The sequence below is a fragment of the Hirundo rustica genome, chromosome 2, assembly GCF_015227805.2.
Source record: "Hirundo rustica isolate bHirRus1 chromosome 2, bHirRus1.pri.v3, whole genome shotgun sequence".
NCBI classification, from domain to species: Eukaryota; Metazoa; Chordata; class Aves; order Passeriformes; family Hirundinidae; genus Hirundo; species Hirundo rustica.
Window position 1 is genome coordinate 104,781,167 of NC_053451.1, and position 19,183 is coordinate 104,800,349.

At 40.4% G+C, this 19,183-nt stretch overlaps 1 protein-coding gene across 3 annotated transcripts in view; it reads left to right on the forward strand.

Annotated features, from left to right (window-relative positions):
• The window catches only part of MBTPS2 (membrane bound transcription factor peptidase, site 2), a 38,833-nt gene that overhangs the window by 12,032 nt on the left and 7,618 nt on the right, over positions 1–19,183 (forward strand). For 2 of the 3 annotated variants that reach the window (XM_040055541.2, XM_040055542.1), the window contains exons 6-9: positions 3,693–3,811; positions 4,647–4,827; positions 7,287–7,381; positions 9,622–9,817. In XM_040055541.2, the coding sequence (XP_039911475.1) occupies positions 3,693–3,811; positions 4,647–4,827; positions 7,287–7,381; positions 9,622–9,817 (591 nt within the window). Of the gene's footprint in view, positions 1–3,692; positions 3,812–4,646; positions 4,828–7,286; positions 7,382–9,621; positions 9,818–15,176; positions 15,839–19,183 lie in introns of those variants that run through there. The other variant, XM_040055543.1, reaches the window with a different exon arrangement.

Sequence of the window (19,183 nt, forward strand, 5' to 3'; positions counted from 1 at the left end):
TCACCTAACGGGGATCCTTCTGTTCTGAGCCTCTGTTGGCTTCTCAGAAAATCATTTGATCATTACTGTCCTTATTGAGCTGCATTCTGGGCTAGAGATGTCAGTTTCTGGGATCTTAAATGAGTGCAAATTTCCTGTCATAAAAATCATTATTATATTCTAAATCCAATTCAGAATGTTTGTGCATAAGAAAATCCAGTTGTGTGGTTGGGGAAAAACTGTGGTTTCTGTTCTTGCTCTTATTTCAAAGAGCTCTTGCACAAGGTGCAGAAGTTCCTCTGTCTCTTTTGTTTGTATGTTGTTTGGGATGTTTCTACACATTGTATAACCTAAGAAGCAAAACCTTGGAGCACACAAGCTGGGAAATACCCAGCTGGAATGGAGCTGTGAGAGCAGGACTTCCTGTCACAGGTCAACATCCTTAAACAATTCGCTACCGCTTTCTGCAATAGGAGCAATCTGTTCTATTTTTCAATAGTATTGTGAGTGATTTTCACTGACCTGTGAGTTGTGTTATTATACAGGTCACTGTGTTTTGATGTTGCCATCAGGAGGAAATAAAGGTTAAAACACAAACATCCAAAGAGAATTGTAGCTTATGGCTCCACATAACCTCCAAATGTTTTTGAACTGATATTTTTTGAAGTCTCTGGCCACTGGGAAGTGGAGCCTGGATGCTGTGAGAAGTCAAACTAAGACTGTGTCATTCTGCCTGAACCACTTGTATGATTATTTCTAGAGACAAAGGTGGCTCCCAAAGAACTGAAATAGAGATAGAAAAGTTATCAGTCCTTGATACTGGTGTTTTTCTGTTGCAGGCTGCCAGACAGCCTGTTGTAGTTTTTAGTTATTAATGTTATTTCTTGAATATTGTATCTAAAACATCATATAGAGTGTAGACATGTAGAAGCCTTTAGCAAGCTTGTTTTCAAGCTTTCATAAATCAAGTAAATAATTACAAATGTCAGGTAAGTAAATATATCCGTATTCCAAATACCCAAATCAACAAAATCAATCACTACAATAGGCTAACTTTTATGAAGCCCCGTTTCTCAAATCAATCTGTTTCCATTGCCATCTGGGAAATGTTCCATTCTGTTCTGGGAACAGAACTGAAAGAAAAGGCATACTGAATTTCAAAATTGTTTGCTTACATAGATTTCTGAGAGAATATCTAGAAAAATAGAATTCTGAGCTGTAATAGAAAATAATTGCTTTCATATTTTGATGACAAGCAAACACCTGTAATAATTTTTCATGTTTCTTGGGAAAACTGAAATAGGGGAATACAAGGCAGGAGCAAATGTTGTGAGACTGCTCAGCATGAATGGCTTGCTTTCAGTTAGGTGTAACAAATAAATGCATTTTTTTACATTTATGATGGATGTGTTTCAGAACTAGGATGTTTGATAATGATGAAATGCAATATTCAGTAAACAACCAATTTCTTTTATTTATCAGAACAGTTGAATTAACCTATTCCTGGTGTTCAGAAATTTGAATTTAGAGCTCTCAGATTTTTGTATAGCAGCTAAGTAACAGAGCTAGACTAGAGGCTAATACCAAATACTCTTTTTGTAGTCCAGCTCTAGTCTAGAGATTAAAAAATACATTTTTTGTACAGCAGATGGCATCATATGATCAAGAATAGGAAATTAGTGTTCTTGTAAGTCTTGTGATATTTATAGCAAAATTCCATGCCTACTAGATAGATGAAAAGTGATTCTGTGCAGCACGTTCTTGCAATTAGTTCAAATATTTGTATTACTTTCTGAGATAATTTTTCATACATTTCATCTTGTCTTTTACAGGAATTAAATGGGTTTTGGTTTTTTAATCAATTAAAAGTTAATAAATTATTTTAAGGTGTTTTAGAGTTATGTAAAATGTCCCTTTTTAAGTGTAAAGAATTAGGTGTCCAAGGATGAGGCTGTTTTAGCAAGTTGGAGTTGAAGGCAGACTGAGCAGTGTGCCTCTACATTCTCATTTGGAGCATGTTTGTTTTTCTGTGGATTGCTTGGGATGAGTTTGAAACCTTTCTATTTTAGACATTTTGCTGTATTCCACACAGCAAATGGTGTCAATTTTGGTAGCAAGGCCCCTGTTTAGCTGCTTGAAAATATTCCTTGCCACTCTCTAGCAGTTCCATCACCTCTTTTTTGTTATTATTATTTTAAGGGTTGGGATTTTTTTTCAGTTTACTCTGTGTAGTAGACACACTGTTGGAAAGAATTTTGTTTCCATTTTACATTTTTTGTCTTTTGTTAAGCTGAAAAAATATTTTTATGATAAAAAGGTTAAAACAATAAAGTTAAAATATTTGCTCACTACTTCTGTATTTGTTGCAAATAAATGTGTGTATGTGAGATAAGGACAACTGATTACAAAACCACTTCCTCTATCTGAGTGCCTTTCCATGAGATACAATTAAAGCTATAGAAAGAAATTACTTGAAGAAGCATCTACCAGTGCAAATCAACAAACCCTTACTTCAAGAACTCCAAAAAAATGACTCTCATTTCTGCAGCATTAGAAGTGTAAAAAGAAGGTGAGGTGAGATGTGGTGTGGGGAGATAAGTCTGCCATATGCTGTGATTTCTGTGTTACATACACTGAAAGAAAGATAGATTTAATCTATTTTAAATATATTTAATTGAATTCCTGTGCTGTAACTGCACTGTAAGTATAGAATTGAATCAAACTCCTCATAACAAGATGAAGCACTGTAAGAGGGAAATAAAGCCTCTTCAACACTGAGAAGTTTTCCTGCATTGTTCATACAAAACTGTTTGTCCAAGAACACAAACTAAATGAGAAAATCTGTGTAGTGCTGAATGTGGAGAGCCATAAAGCTTTGATGATGAACACCAGCTGTGTCTTATGATAGTGGCTCATTGCTTCTTATGGAGGACCGCATTCTATAAAGATGGCAATTGCAGATACCTTCCCCAAAACAATGTGTCAGGAAATTCTGATTGTACAATTTAGTTTCTTGACGGGGTTTTAGGTCTGTATTTTCTTGTAGAAGAAGCTTTTTATTCATATAATTTTCTAAATTAGTTTGGCACATATACGTGTAATAATTTGAATTGAAATAATGTAGGTTACCATCACAAATACTGAATTGCAAGTAAATTTTAAACATCTTGCTCTCTAAGACAAACAATATTTATTCAAAAATAAGCCCATTTATTGAGATTCTTAAATTCAATACTTTATTGTGGTAGAAGGTAATGCGTAATACATTTCATTCCACCTTTTTTAATATTTATGATTGAAGACAACTCTGAAGATAGAAACTGTATTTTAATAATTGATTCAGAAGCCCACTTTTTTTTTTTGGGTACACTGCCTTCTCATACTTAGAAAAGTATGGTACATGAAATCTTAATCTGGTAGAATGACGCCTTAGAAATGGTCTTAGTGCTCTCCTGTTTTTTTTGATAGTGTAATTCTCAGAGGGTTAGAAGTTTCTCTAAAACCCCCTTACAAAGTGGCATCATAGAAGCTAAAGTTTGTAATCTATGTACTCTCCTTTTATGCTTATGTTCACAAATTAACTTTTAATTTATTTTTACAGTAATTATTTCAAGAAAGTTAAGGCTAAAATTAGAAGACAGGTGTAAGATAATTTTAAAAACAGGTTTTTGTTATTAGTGTTTATTTAGAATTTTTTTTTGCCTTCTTTTTAGGGGTGTGGCATAATTTTGTTCTTGGTGTTGCCAGTTTCATGGTGTTGTTTCTGCTGCCAGCCATTCTTTTCCCTTTCTATTACACGGGTGTTGGGGCACTTGTCACTGAGGTTGCAGAGGTAAGAAGGATATTTGCTGTTTTCATATCATATGCTTTGTGACCTGAAATGTACCTGTATCTCTTATTATCACAAATCGGATTTGTTCAGTGCAGCCCTTTGCAGAATCTAATATACTGAACTTCTTGCTTAAAGTTTTCCTTTAGTCTCATGTATCTTAGTATTAGTAAATAAAGGAACATGGTGTGACTACTGATAGACTAATTAGCATACTATAAAGCTGTTGAGATGTTTGAGATGAGTTTGCAGGTTTATTTCTGGGTGTTTTAAACTGTTTTTAGGTATTGGCACAAATCAAACCTACTGGAAACTGCGTTATCATTCCAGTTACTGCTATCTGTTTTTAATGTTAAAGATTATTTTGAGCTGATTTCCTTGTTTGGTCAGCTGGAAGCAAAGTAGAGATAGACTTCTGGGATTCTGGAAAGGAATGATTTTTTTCTGACTTAATCAAATACAGCATAGTTGAACTGCAGAGCTGAAAGGATCCAACCTTTCTTGGATGTAAAAGTCAACTGATAAAACTCAGGAGAGAGTGGCATTTATAATGCTTGACTACCTTTGAAAGTGTAGGTACACCTGCTTTCTTGAGAAGTATTGATTTAAGTTACTTGAACTTAATATGTTGTGGGTTTTCTTACCATTTTGACCTATATGAAAATAATTACTCAAATTTGAAGATATCTCCGGGACACTTGGAGACTTCCCTTTCCCTCCCCTTGTCCCTCATTTTTTAGTGTCTTGACCTAAAAAATTCATAGTATTCAGTAGAACTGTAAACTAATCCTTGTGGTTTTAACTATAGTAATATGACTGACTTCACTGTTCTTCTCAGGATTCTCCTGCCAATGGACCAAGAGGTCTTTTTGTGGGAGACCTTGTCACTAACCTACAAGACTGCCCAGTTTATAATGTGGAAGACTGGAATTCCTGTCTGGGAGACATTTCAGAGAAGTCACAGGTCGGCTACTGTGTAAGTGCAGCCACCCTACAGCAATTAAGCTTTCCAGCTAGAGGTATGACTTAAGGTGCTCTCCTCATTATTTTGTTTGTTAATTAATTTATATTTTAATTTTCTCATGTGTTAAAGACTATTTTGGATTTAGAATTTGTTGTCAGGGTCAGATATCTTGCAAGTCAAATCTGCTGTCCTGTCTTAAGCAATTACCACTGTGCCATGCTCTTTTGTGAGATCTGAAAGTGAGGGTGGGCTAGATAGAGGAATTTCTCTTCTCTTTCAGTCATCCTGTAAAAATATCCTGTATGATCTGAGTAATAAAATTTGCTTCTTTGGGATATTGCAGGACTTGGTTCTTAGCAGCAGTACAATTATCTGCTCTGTAAGTTCTGTAAAATAGACCAACTCAGTGATCTTTTGGAGATGTAAATTACACATTACTTCACAGCTTTGATCAGCATGACATTGCAAATTGTATGATTTAACCCAATTATGTACTTTATTATGGTTACTTCTTTGGGTATGTCTGCCTGTAGAGTTTTATGTCATTGCCCATAAACTCAGTTTTGTCTGGATTGCACATACTGCTTCTGGAAGTCAGTCTACTTCCTTCTGTTTCCTTTTATACATTAGAGTGCTTGTTGCTGTAAGCACTTACCCCTGAGAAACCCAAAAAAAGAAAAAAGAACTGAACTAAACTAGAGCAATAAACAAAAACTGAGTAGAACAAAAAAGAACAGTCAAGTTAAATTGGCTGAGCGTCTTGTGACATGCCCTGAAGCTCTCTAGAGTTTCTTTCATGTAATCATTCATGGAAACTGAATTCCAGAGGTAAGGGGCTGCTGCTGAGCAAAGCCTGTAGGATGCTATTCAGAGCTTTAAAATTGTCACTGCATTTTTCCATCATTCTGGAAACAAACAGGAGGTCAGGCAACTCGACTGTCCATGGTTTTGATGCACTATAGTACTTTTGTGAGGCTGAAGAAGTAATTTAGTTTTTTTTAGTATGTAAAGAAAGTGATCTTATAGCTGGTGATAAGATAAATATTTAAACTGGAAACTTGTGGAGTATGGGTAAGAACCTGCTTTTAGAGGTCTGACAGTTTGGATTATACCTCTGAAGAGGAGTGCAACTTTGGCCCAGGATTTCAGCTGGGCAGGCATGGCAAGAACCAATTCTCAGGTGTTGTAGGTATATATATCTTCAGATTCTGTTGTTCTCTGAAGTGCAGTTTCAGAGTCATGGGTAATAAAACTGCATATTCTGCAGATGAACCAGTTCTATTTAGATTGAAATACTAGAGGCTTAATGCTGGAGACTCAATATTGCTTCCAAGCCTGGTTGCTGTATTACGTTAGCAGCCCATTGTCCCACTGCTGCCTTCTAATCAGACCAGTCTGTCTGCATTTTCAGAGTCATAAGCCTCCAGCAGTGAGAATATTCCTCAGAAATTAAATGAACTCCGTTTGGTCTCCAGCAGCTGTCATTTGTCAAAATCTTGACAGTTCACAACTTGACATAAATACAGAGTATTGATAAAAATGTATATAGCAAATGGACTCCATCTAGTTGCCCATAAAACTAATGGAGAGTGAACTATCTGAGTATTGAACCTAGAGAAAAAACAATGCCCTAAGGATCTTCTTGAAATTAAAAAAAAAAGTGTTTCCAATGTAGTTTATGAGGAAACTAATTTCATGGTCATTTGCTATTCAAAAATAGTATGTGGTTTCTTAGCCTCAGGGTACTTGAAGGAAGGTTTGCACGGCACAGTGCTTGCACCTGTAAGCCCCAGGCATAAAGCTCCATGTCAGTGGATTGCAGGTTATGCAGTGATAAATCAGCAACCAGTATCACAGGCTTGATCCACCTGAGGAAGAGACTGCAGCTGCTGTGGTACAGATCCTTACTGTGACCATTCTTCTGTGTCTGTGTGTGTTTAAGCTGTTGCTGGACAGCATGTTAGGCTTAATTCATTTCAAGAGCATATGTACAAAGGTTCTTTACTGGTTAGACTAGTTAAATCATGGTTTAAAACATCATGTATTCACTGCTGCAGCCTTCAAGGCTTGGGAAGCTTTCAGAATCTGAGTCTTGTAAAGGCTTTCATGATTTAAAAAGTATGGTTTGAGTCTTGGCCATTTCTGTAGCCAGCCAGTGAAATCAGTATGGTACTAGCTAACAAATTTCTATGCCAACCATTGGTGCAAGTTAGGGGCAATGGATATAAAAGCATTTTGCAACTTGTAATGCTCAAAACGTTGCAATGGTAGATTCTCAGCATCTCAAGGAGATTTATTAAGGTGAAAAATCAGTATGTGATGTGACTGAAATCATGTGACATTCACACATATTGGTGGTGAAGCTTTATTTTTGGTTGAGCCTCACCTAGGCTAAACAATTCACTGTGTGAATTACTATAATTCTTGAAGGCTGCAGGATGATTGCTTTACTTCATTCAGAGATTAATTTGTTTTTCAGCAAATAATAATTTGCTCTATGCCTATGTTGTTTAGTCTACAGAAGACTTGATGGCACAGTTGAATGTTGTAGTAACAACAGCCTCACAGACATTTGCTTTTCATACAGCAATAAGTTGGACAGCAATCTGGTAAGTTACCTAAACTGCTAATTCTCTTTGGTAAATCCAATTTCTTTAATATTAAATTAGTAATATTTACTGACACTTATGCAGCATATTCAAGTGTTTAGGAATATCCGCAGTTTGTAGTAAAGGTATGCATGTACTCTCCCAATTACAGCTTAAAAAACCAGAAAATATTAGTTATGATTTTTCCCATAATCAAACAGGCGGTCGCTGGAAGAATCATAAAAAATCTTGGACACCTCATTCCTTTAGGCAGAAAGACACCTCAGTCATTTTCAGGATTCTGGATGCACAATACTGGTGAGAAAAAACAACTTTTGAGAAGGTGAAATTACTTATTTTGGTGCTTCAGTCTTTAAAGATACTGAGCACTACAGGGAGAGCAAAGCCCTGGACTGTCTGTTCAGGTATTTGGTCTGAAGCCAGCTGTGCTGCTCCCTAAATTAAAATAAAAACATGCAGGAGAAGGTCCTAGAGATTGCCCAGTTTCTCAAAATAAGGGCCCATACTTGAATCTTTTTTCACCATATTGAATTTCTTGTCACATAGAAACATGAAGTTTCTCAGTAGGATTTTGACTTACTCCCTTATAAAAGGGTTTAGCAGCATTCCAGTGCCTAAAGGGGCTTCAAGAAGGCTGGGGAGAGACTTTTCACAGAGGCTTGTAGTGATAGGATGGGGGGGAATGGCTTTAAACTGGAAGAGGGCAGGTTTAAATTAGACATTAGGAAGAAATTCTTCATTGTGAGGGTGGTGAGGCACTGACACAGGCTGTCCAGAGAAGCTGTGGATGCCCCATCCCTGGAAGTGTTCAAGGCCAGACTGGATGGAGCTCTGAGCAGCCTGGTCTAGGGCAAGGTGACCCTGCCCATGACTGCGGTTGGAATGAGAGGTCTTTAAGGTCCCTTCCAACCCAAGCCAGTCTGTGATTCTGTGTAAATACATCAATGTTTGTTAAAATATGTATCCCATATTGACAGTGATGGGATATTTGCATTGGTTCTTTACAAGCAAAAGAGCACAAGAACCAACTGTGTAAACTTTTCTACACATACCAGTTAGTTATTGTTCTGACTCTAGTGATAAATACCCAAAGAAATTCAAATAAATTTGTTCCAAATCTGCTATGTCTACAGTTTCTACAGTGGTAAACTTCCCACTCCAGGGTGTTTTTGTGGTATCTGACCACTAAGAGTTGAACACATTCCAGCAGTTTATTTGAAATTACGGCAGTGGCAGCAAGATTTGATAAATCACTGTCCCATGGAGCCTGGGCATTCTTAAGCTTGTAGCTGCTGCTTATGAACAGGGAAGAAATAAAAGCATCAGGAAGCTTGAGACTTGGTGACTTTCAAGTGTCCTTAGACTGGCTGTGAGTTTTTGAATAGTTTTTTTTAAATGGTCTTTGCAGTGCTATGCAGCAGTTTTTGAAAGTGTGTCCTCTCCCTCATTAGAATAGAAGGAATTTGTACCAAGGTTCATGGTGAGGGTCTGACACTCATGCATTTATGGGGAGTGCAATAATCAGGCTGAGAAGGTAGAAATTACTTTTGTTTTTCCTTCTAAGGCAAACAGTAGATTAGGATTCCTTGCTTCTATTTTTACAAGAAAAGGAAAAGTGTCACTGAGATTTTATGAGAGACATGAAGGGGAAAACTAATTTCCTGTTCCCTTCTGCTGTACTGTCTTTGGCCTGTGGGGAGCAAGAAAGATCTGGTCTCAGACTTAGAGAGTGAAAGAGTGTTATAGGCAAGGGTTGGGGCACAGCAGTGCATTGAGTCCTGTGTTCATCTTAGTGGAGAATGTTTTCTTAGCAACCAGACACGTGGTAGGTTTGTTGGTTTACTTGCTAAAATTTCAGCTTGAACAGATAGGTCACTAGGATGTTGATATAGGCTCTGTCCATTAGAAATCACTGACCTATGTTTAGATGCCATGATTTTTTGTTGTGCATGCGTGTACTTTTCTAGAAATAGTTTGCTTTTATTTTGGTATGTGTACATACACTCTCTTCCACACTACAAAATATGGAATGACAGGTTGAAAATGCATCAGGTAGAGATTTGTCAGGATTTCACAGCAGAAAACTAGGGAAAAAAATCAGATTTTCTTCATGGGCTTATATGATTGATGTAAGGTATGTGAGGCATTTCTTTGCTTAAAACAGAATATTTTGTTCCTTTTATTTTGATCTGCTGGGAAATACCTTTACCTTTCATAATGGTTTTAAATGCCCTTTGCAGTATGCCTGTCTGCCAGCACGAAAAGTTATTGAAGCCAGCAAAGTTTGTCGAACCAACATGGACTGCCATAAGGACTTTGTTCCAAGCTTTTGTGTGACTCCTTCTTTGGAGAACCAAACAAGACTAATCAGGGTAAAGCATCCACCCCATATTGACATGCTCTACGTAGGACACCCTATGCATCTTCAGTACACAGGTTGGTTTTATTTAATGAAAGTTTAGCAAAAACAATCTCTAACATGGGTTTCCTTTTTCTACCTGCTTAACCAAGGTCTTGGAGTGGTTCTTAGTTAATTTTTTTAAAGCAGAATCCATTTCTTACAGCCAGTGGAGAGACATGGACTACTCAGGCCTGAAATGAAATGTTCACAGTGCAATGAGATATGAAGGAAATAGAAACCATATGTGATATGAGATGGTTGTTTTTTCAGAAAAGCATGAAAGAGCTATTTCTAGAACAGCTCTTATTCAGGTTAGCCATAGGAACCAGGTACCTGAATTTTCCCAGCACATAAATGTCTCAAAATGCTGTTGTAAAATCTCTAGGGCACCTTGCTCCAACACCTTGCCTGGAACATTAGCATGACTGCTTAAATCACACCTAATGTCCAAGTATCTGTGACAGATTCTTGTGACTACTGAGCCATGAGTGTTACCATAACACAGTTTTTTCCTGATTTATTTTTTTCATTTGACTGCCCTAAATTAAGTAACATATAAAATTTTAGTTCCTTACTTTGAAGTTCACTGTGACTCTCCTTTGGGCATCTTATATAAATAAAAAGTAGTTCTGCTCCTGAAGTGAGTATGGAAAGAATGAACAAATTCATCAGCATCCTACTTGACAGCTTGAGTGGCATGGCGAAAATTAGCTGCAGATGGGCTTTTAAGAAGTTTGAAGTGTTAAATTACTATTCCTTCCTGTGAGGAAGGTATCTGTTCTTAACAGGCAGCTGAAACTCTCGGGGTGATTTTACCTCAAACACCTTGGAAGTATCTCCTTAGGAGGGCATTGTACTTGTCTGAATAAGTACTGGGATTAGGTACAAAAGAGCTTTAGAAACCATGATGAAATCTGGTGGTGTAAATCCATTAACATTCTTGGATACTGTATTTTTAGATAATCTATCAGTCTTTATTTTTCCATACTGGTAATTTGATACTCTGTGAGGAGTTATTTATTTCAACGTTTTTTCAATATACTCTCATTTAAGTCCCAAATATGATCTCTTCATTTGTTACTTCTGGCCTCATGCCATTTAAGAGGAAAACATTTTGCTCTTGTGTGTTGCCTACACACACTACTATATCTGATGATATTTATTTCAAACACAGCTGTATATTTTAAGAATAGAGTTTCATAATTATTCAGAATTCCTTTTCTTGGTGTTCAGCAATACAAACTATTGGTACTGAAGAACAATTGATGTTGTTCTCTTTTCAATACACTGGAGCAATGAAGTTTTCGTTGGTGTTTCCCACTGCAGTAATTCTGAAGAAGAATTGAACCTGCCAGTCTTTCAGAAGTCAGGAAATAATGTTATTGCATATAAAGAGGTAGTTCTCATTTAAGAAGTTACTTTGTGAAAATACTGTTTGCATACACATGTAGGAGTAGAATTTTAAAGTGATTTACCCTTGGAATTGTGTACTGAATATACTAATTTTAAAGCTACAGGTTTGATTTTATTACCAGCCTTGCTGCAAATGCAATCTATGCTCTTATATTCCCTTTGGAAGAACACCAGACCTAAAGTGATAGGCTCCTGGCTTGGGTAGCAGGCAGTCTGCTGTACCATCCTAGAGTTTCATGCATTCCAATGAAACAACTTCTAAATATTTCACAGTTAACATTGCACTGTACAGGACTGACTGGCACCAACAGGTTTGTTCTGGGTTGGTTTTTTTTTCCCCAAATGTGACTGATCAGAATGTGTTAACTGTTTTTTACAGTTAAAAAAAGAAAATAAGTTCTTCCTCTACTGTGTGAGCGTTGAAATAGGAATATGTTTTAGTGAAATGCCCTGTTCTTTAGTGTGGTCTTTCTGCCTGCAGGAAACATTGCTTTTTAGAGTGCTGCTACATTTAACATACAGCATAATACAGGAGTTGTAGTAATAGTGTGTACTATGACTATACTTTCTCTAGAAATGTCACTAAAGCAATTGTAAAATTATGCATGCATTATTTTCTGCTTAGGCTTGTATTGTTGCCATGGTAGTCCTGATTTATGGAGAAGCAGTAATTATTTCATATTTTCATTTGAAGATCGCTTTCAGATTACACATTTTTTTAGAAAAAGTATATTCATATTAGCTACTTAGAAGAAATAGTCTTTATAGTTTATTTCTATTAAATCTTTCTGTTGCCTCAAATTAAAATATCCTAGCAAAAGTATATTTTTTCAATATGGAGGCTATATATAGCACTTGTTTCCAGTATTTAAAAAATAACAAAACTTTAAAGAATTATAATCCTAAATGAATACGCAGTGACAGAGATTTGGCCAAAATCAAAACAGAAGGATGATTAGGAGTACATGTTGTTTGGGACAGACACATTGAGTAATGCTTTTAATTAGCATTCTTTCTGTAAAAAGTACCTAATGTTATCCAATATAAATTCATACTGCTGGTTCAATACACACAGTATTAGGTCTTTTAAAACTCTTCGTATTGCTGACCAGTTATGTTCTAGAGTCTCTTCCTCTATTGGGCAGTTGATAGGTAAAGTTGAAATGGAGGGCCCTGTCAGTACTGCCATGCAAATTTGCATTGTTTCTTCTTTATTATGTATGAGGAGTTTTATTCCCTCATGTCATTTCTAATAGTGCAACATTTTTACTTCCTTCCCTGGCCCTTGTTGGTTGGGAAGAATCTAGTGACTAAGATTTGTATTAGGAATTCACACTACTTGAGGAAACATGATATCCCTGAATGTTACTCTTGCCCATCACAGACCAAAACCTGTAAGATTTTCTTCATGAAAAGAAGATGGAACTTAACCTAGAAGATCATTTCCTCAAGCTTGACCAGTCTCCTACTTCTGTTGTATCTGAGTCTTCTAAAAAAAAGCCCAGCACTTCCTGGCTTTGGGCATGTTCATGAGCAACAACAGCCATAATCCATTATGGTCTTTCTGGTACAGCCTGTTCTCTCAGTATTTCCGTGCTTGTTTACCCTTATAGGTGAGGATGGTCCCTCATTGCTTTTAACCCAGGTTTAAAGGATTACTCACACAGTTCTTGTGGAGACCACACAGAAATATCTCATGCCATCCTGTCTGTTTCCTCCATGGCATACATGCCCGTTCCCCCACAAAGAAATTTTGAAAAGCTCTTTGGTCAACCTAGTCTCCAAGTCACTTCCAATTAAAATTGTGTCTGTTGTGAATTCTTCTCAATGTTTGGCAACACCATCTAGCATTACCCAACAAAAGAAATGTTATTTCCAGGTCAGGGAACTGTTTAATTAGAGTGGGAAAACAGTGACCGTTTTCTCTTACCCAGGCTCATTGCTGTTCACCTCTTCCCAGCAGTGTCTTTGAAGACGTGCCTATAGAGTATAATTTCTGTAATTCTTTTGTTGTTTTTCAGAGGACAGATTTGCCTCCTGCCATTAGGTTTGATCCATTACAACCACAAAATTCATTGCTTCATATTACAGTCTCTAGAGCTCAGTCCAGCACCTTCCTGAAGAGTGTCTCTGTGTTTGGAGCTTGCTTCAGCAGCAAGGTTTGGAGTTTAGGTCCATATCCAGCAGCTGTCAGTGACAACAGTTTATTGTAACAAAGAGGGAAGAGGATCAATGATCCATTCTCAATGTAGGCATAATTTCAGGTTCAGGATGGTGACTTGGTAGTGGCCATTAGGTGTTTGTCAAGAGGCAGTCAAGCTTTGAAACTACAGTGTTTTGCAGTGTGTGTCTTTTGAAACCTTTGAATACACTGGCTGTCTCAGCCATTTTGTTATTTTGGCTCATGAACAGGAGTTTTGATCAGATGTTTTGATACCAGCATTCAACTTGCCATGTTGTTTGCTTTGGATATCACTTGACCTGTGCATACAGACAAACTTGGTAATGCAAGGCTGGAGAGCAGCCCTGCAGAAAGACATCTGAGTGTCTTGGTGAGTAGCAAGTTGAACATGAGCCAGCAGTGCCCTGGCAGCCAGGAGGGCCACCTGTGTCCTGGGGGCATCGGGGACAGCATTGCCGGCTGGGCAAGGGAGGGGATTGTCCCGCTCTGCTCTACACTGGGGCAGCCTCACCTCCAGTGCTGAGGGCAGTTTTGGGCACCACAATATAAGATATAAAGCCATTAGCATCCAGAGGATGGTGAAGGGTATAGACAGGAAACCATTTGAGGAGTGGCTGAGGTCTCTTGGCTTCCTCAGTCTGGAGGAAACTTCATTGTGGTCTACAACCTCATGAGGGGAAGTGGAGGGGCAGGCATTGATCTCTCCGGTGACCAGTGACAGGACCCCAGAAAATGGCCTGAAACTGCCCGGGGAGGTTTAGGTCAGATCACAGGAAAAGGTTCTTCACCCAGAGGGTGATCAGGCAGAGGAACAGGCTCCCCAGGGAAGTGGTCACAACACCAGGCTTGACAGACTTCAAGCAGCATTTGGACAATGCTCTCGGGGCCAGGAGTTAGACTTGATGATCCTTGTGAGTCCCTTCCAACTCTAGGTATTCTGATACTATACAAATACTTGTGTGAAGACTGTCCCTTTTATTCAAACAAAAAGCCGATCCCTGAAGTTGTTGGTTGTGTTTCTGTCAGCCCAACCCCTACCCCGACAGGCCCACCTTCAGCTTTGTCTGGAGGGCTGGGCCAGCAGGTTTGGGGGTGGAGGGGGCTGTGGCTGGGGCTGGGCAGTTCCCACAGCTGCTGAAGGGCAGCCAAGGAGGGGCAGGGGAAGAGGGAAGCTCAGAGATCAGATGTGTGAGTGTCTTAGGGCTAATGCAGGGCAGGTTCAGGTAAATTGGTCTGGCTGTTTGAGCCTGTGATCAGGCCGGTACGTTCCTGCTGGTCTCCAGAGAGACGCCTGTGGAGAGAGGAGGTGGCTAAGCTGCAGGTGAGACACAGGGACTCTGCTCCACAGCAGGGCCCAGAGCTGGCAGGGCTCACCGCTGTGAGTGGAGCTGCTGGGGCACCTTGGCAGAGGCACCGCCAAGCAGAGGGACTCCTCTGGGTAGCAGCAGGTGCCAATGCATCTCTCGCTTTCTAGAGCAATACCACCCTCCCCTCTGTTTCATCCTGACTTTGTTTTGCCTCTGCCTGTCGCTCATGCAAGCTCCTCTTGTCCAGGCAGGCTCAGTTTGAGTAAATACTGGCTCCAATTCAAGCAGGCTCCCCAAGAGAAGACCCAGAAAATAAGAGGCCAGTTAAAGCTGCTGACAGCTGCAGAAGCCTCAGCAGAGTTTTCTAATCAATCACTAACCTGCTGCTGCACAGCAGCCTGACTAGAAATGCTTTGTGGCTGTGAGCCGCCTTTGAAGGAAGCAGGAGCTGTGGGGGGATCCATGACTCACCGTTTCCTCTCGCACCACCAGCAGATTGCAAGAGAACCCATCAGTATGCCAGCTGGCACGGCAACCAGGACTATGACTAGGCCTATCATACAGCCTGCTCCACGACAGAAAATACTTTCGATGTGCTCGTGGCCATTAGGATCTTGTTTGGTCACTTCTTCAGCCATTTCTGCAGTGCAATTCAAAATGTTAGCCTGTGATCTGCCAGTTTACCACTTGTGAACTTGTAGCATATTTGATACCATCAGTGTTCTCTGTTTTCCCCCCAGTGCTGGTCCTGGAAGCACACTGCCACCCTTTGGTGGACAGGTTGTCCCTGTGAACAGAACTCAGGTGATCAGGAGGAGAACACAGTGGGGAGCACTGCTGCTTGGCCAGTCACTCCTTTGATAAAAACTCATCAGGAAGTTCTGCCTGTGACTCTCCTTCTCTGAGCCAGCTCTCACACTCCAGGGGGATGGAGTCAGGCCCTCACAGGAGACACTTGAGCCTTGCTCTCCCTGTCTGCCTTTTCTCCAGCATGGCACCCCTTGCAGCCACTCAAAGGTTTCAGGATGTGTCTCCCCATAAGGGACCCCAGCACAACTGCTCAGCACCTGAGTGCTTTGGGTCTGCTTAAGGAGATTCACCAGCTTTCTGTTTTTCTCCAGTCTTTGGCAGCACTTTCAAAAAGCAGAGATCGGTAAAGCCTCAGCATGGCTCAGGCATGGAGGATGCAGGAGGATGGGGAAGTTCGCTCTAGCTTCCTTGCCCAATGTATGAGTCAGAACACTGATCTGGACCTCAGCTCATGGGAGGGATCCTGCTTGGGGCTACTTTTGTGCTTTGGCCGTCTAGGTTCTCAGGGCGAGCTCTGGGATGAAACTGCTGGGATGTTTGTGCAAGAGTCCTGTTTTTCATTGTCTCTGCAACCTAATGATGTCTTGAACCTAACACACTTTCAGCTTAGTTGCTGATGTGAGATGCAAGAGTAGGCGCTGAGGAAAGAGCTGCTGCTACCCAGCCATCCTCTGCTGAGCATAGGCCAGCAATTACCTGGCCATGCCAGAGGCTGGCTTCAGCCTTGGAATGAACAACTTGCATTTCACATGGAAGGAAGATTAAAAGGTAAATGAACCTTCCTACAACTAACTTACCTGTGGAATTATGCCTATGCTTGATGACTGGAGATTTCCGCAAGCCATTAGCCTTGACATCTTAAAGAAAATTGCTCATTAATAAGCTGTTGACACTTTGTTGATAATTACTCTTTCAAAGGAAGGAACATTGAGAACTTACATACTCCAGGCTCATCCAAGAGCTCCAAACCATCTTTCTGCCATGCTGCCAGAGAATCTGCTAGAGCGTCAGCTAGAAGCAAGCACAGAGAAGTGTTTCCGTTGCGTGTTGGGATCTTCTGCTTTTGTGTACAGAAGCACTGAATGGGGATCAGGTGACAACATGGAAGCCAGATGTCAGCAGATTGCCAGAGCCGCAGAGGAAGACCTAGGGACCTCTGAGCTGGCAGCTGAACACTCTTCAAACACAATGTGCAGCACCCCTGGGGGAGAGATGAACCCTTGGGACTCTGTTAGCAGCAGAGTACTCACACAGAGGAAACCCTCACTAAAGCCCTGAAGTTTTAAAAAGCATGTTGCTGAGAAGACTCCACTAGCCCATGAAAGGTTGGACCAGTGCTGGCAGCTTACCTTCTTCCTGTGATTTCTGTGGAGCATAGTGGGCAGCACCAGGATGCAGGACCATCAGGAGGATGGGGAGGGAGAGAAAAAGACGATGGACAAAGGCCATGGTCCCCCTTCCACCACACTGCTGCTGCTGCAGTCAGGAATGGGGGCTGAGCAGTTGGTTCTTATGGCCAGTGCAGTGCCATGGGGCTCTGTGACCTCATGGCTTCATGCAGCCAGGGCAGGGTGTGTGGAGATGGCACTCAGGGTGTTCATGGAGAGCTGCTGGACTACTGTGGGACTGTGTGACCTCATGGTCCTGGAATGAGCGGGCAGCCAGGGTGGAGCTGTGTGGGGATGGCACTCGAGGAGCTCCTGGGAAGCTGCCCTCCCAAGCAGGAGAGCACATCCCATAGGGTTGCATAGCACATCCCAGCTCCTCCCAAGGACTGGGACACAGCCTCCCCACTGCAGGAACAAGTACACCTTCTACAGGTTTGCAGACAATGCCAAGCTGAGGGGTGCTGTTGGCACACCTGAAGGATGGGAAACCATCCAGAGGGACCTGAACAAGCTTGAAAAGTACCCTCATGAGGTTCAGTAAGACCAAGTACAAGGTCCTGCACCTGCACTGAGGCAAGCCCCTGTATCAAGCTGGAGAAGGCTGTGGTGTCTGCTTGGTTAACCAATGTAATTTTAAATATAAGGCTGAAAGAGCATTTATTAAAATATTGCATTTAGTTGAGTAATTCTGTGTGTAGAATAGGTATAAGGGAAAAATATTGTATCTTTGGGGCTTCTTTTTGTGGTTCAACAATTTTTTTACCATAATGCATTAATACTAATAACTGCTAGACAAACACATAGAATGTTTCAAAGAACTTCCCAGTTGTATCTACAATAATCAGCGGTTTATCCTACAGGCTTTCTTCTAGAAAGAGATTAGATACAATGAAGAAATTCTTCACTAAACATGGTGAGGCACTGAAAAATGTTGCCCGCAGAAATGGTGGATGCCCTATCCCTGGTAATATTCAAGGCAAGGCTAGATGGGGTTTTGAGCAACCTGGTCTAGTAGAAGATGTTCCTGCCTGTGCCAGGGAGGTTAGAACGATATGATGTTTAAGGTCCCTTCCTACCCAAATCATTCTATGATTGACTTGGATACCTCTGACTTTCTGAACTGGGTGGTGTCCAGGATTTCTGTCTGTTGTGTCTTTCACTCAGTCCAACAGACAACTTATTTTCTCTCAGTTCCCCTAAATCAAAAGTCAGTCTTAAGCTTTAAGCAAAAACATGACTTTCAAGCACACTGGCAGTTTTGATACCGAAAAGTTCTCTCCTTGTTGTCACACCAAAGCCATTCTTTTTGATTCTCCTTTCTATCCATATCTTTCCAACCCATTGTGTATTTGCTGGCTGGACTTACCAGAAGGGCATCTATTAACAGAAGAAAATGTCTTTATGTGACTGAATGGACCAGTTCTCTGCCCTGTGTGACTTTAGAACTACTTTCCCTCACCTTTGTTGCTGTGTCCTTGAATTCCTTATTGAACCTGAAGAAATTTGGTCTCACTCTTAAGTAAGATACACTCAGCAGCCCTTTTGGTATGTTACATTCCCAGTATTCTCTTACCCTAGGGTTAAACTGGGATGTTTGTATTGAGTGGGATTTGAACTCTTACCTTCAAATATCTCTGTGGAGGTATATATTTCTTATGGTTATAACTATTCTCCACATAGGTAGGAAAAATTCAGGCCATTGTGGCTGGTAGCTCAAATCTAAAGTTGTTCTTTAAAGACAGATAATACTGGTGGTACTATGCAAGTTCATTCTCAAGGTGGTTTTCTAATTCTGTACTAATTTGCCCTAACCTCCTCCTTCTGGGGATAAGACCCAGTTGTGCCTTCCTTTTAGCAGGAAAGGTGTCTTTCTTGCAGCTGTCAAAGAATGGTTCTCAGATGGTCCCTGGTGCTGGCAGACCCAGGATGTTCCTGGATGGAACATCCCTGTACTAACAAAGTACCTTCTGGCAGGTCTCAAACTACTGCACTTGCCTTGAAGAATCTCTCAGAAACATTTGACATGCAGTCTACTGAAGGTTCATGTACACCTTCAAAGAACAGCGTGTACAGTAATGAAGTATTCAAGATCAGGTCCTTGACACTGCAGTTTTCCAGTCACTATTTTTAAGGATGCAAAGTCCCACCTCCCAGGTTTTTGAGGTGCACCGGGTTTTATCTTGAAGTCACTCATCATCTGAACACAGAAGAGAAGCTCCTTATGTACTGGCTAACTGTGCAGCTGTGCATCCCCTCGTAGCCTTTGCTTTCTCAGAGGGACTCCAGAATTCTGCTCCCCAT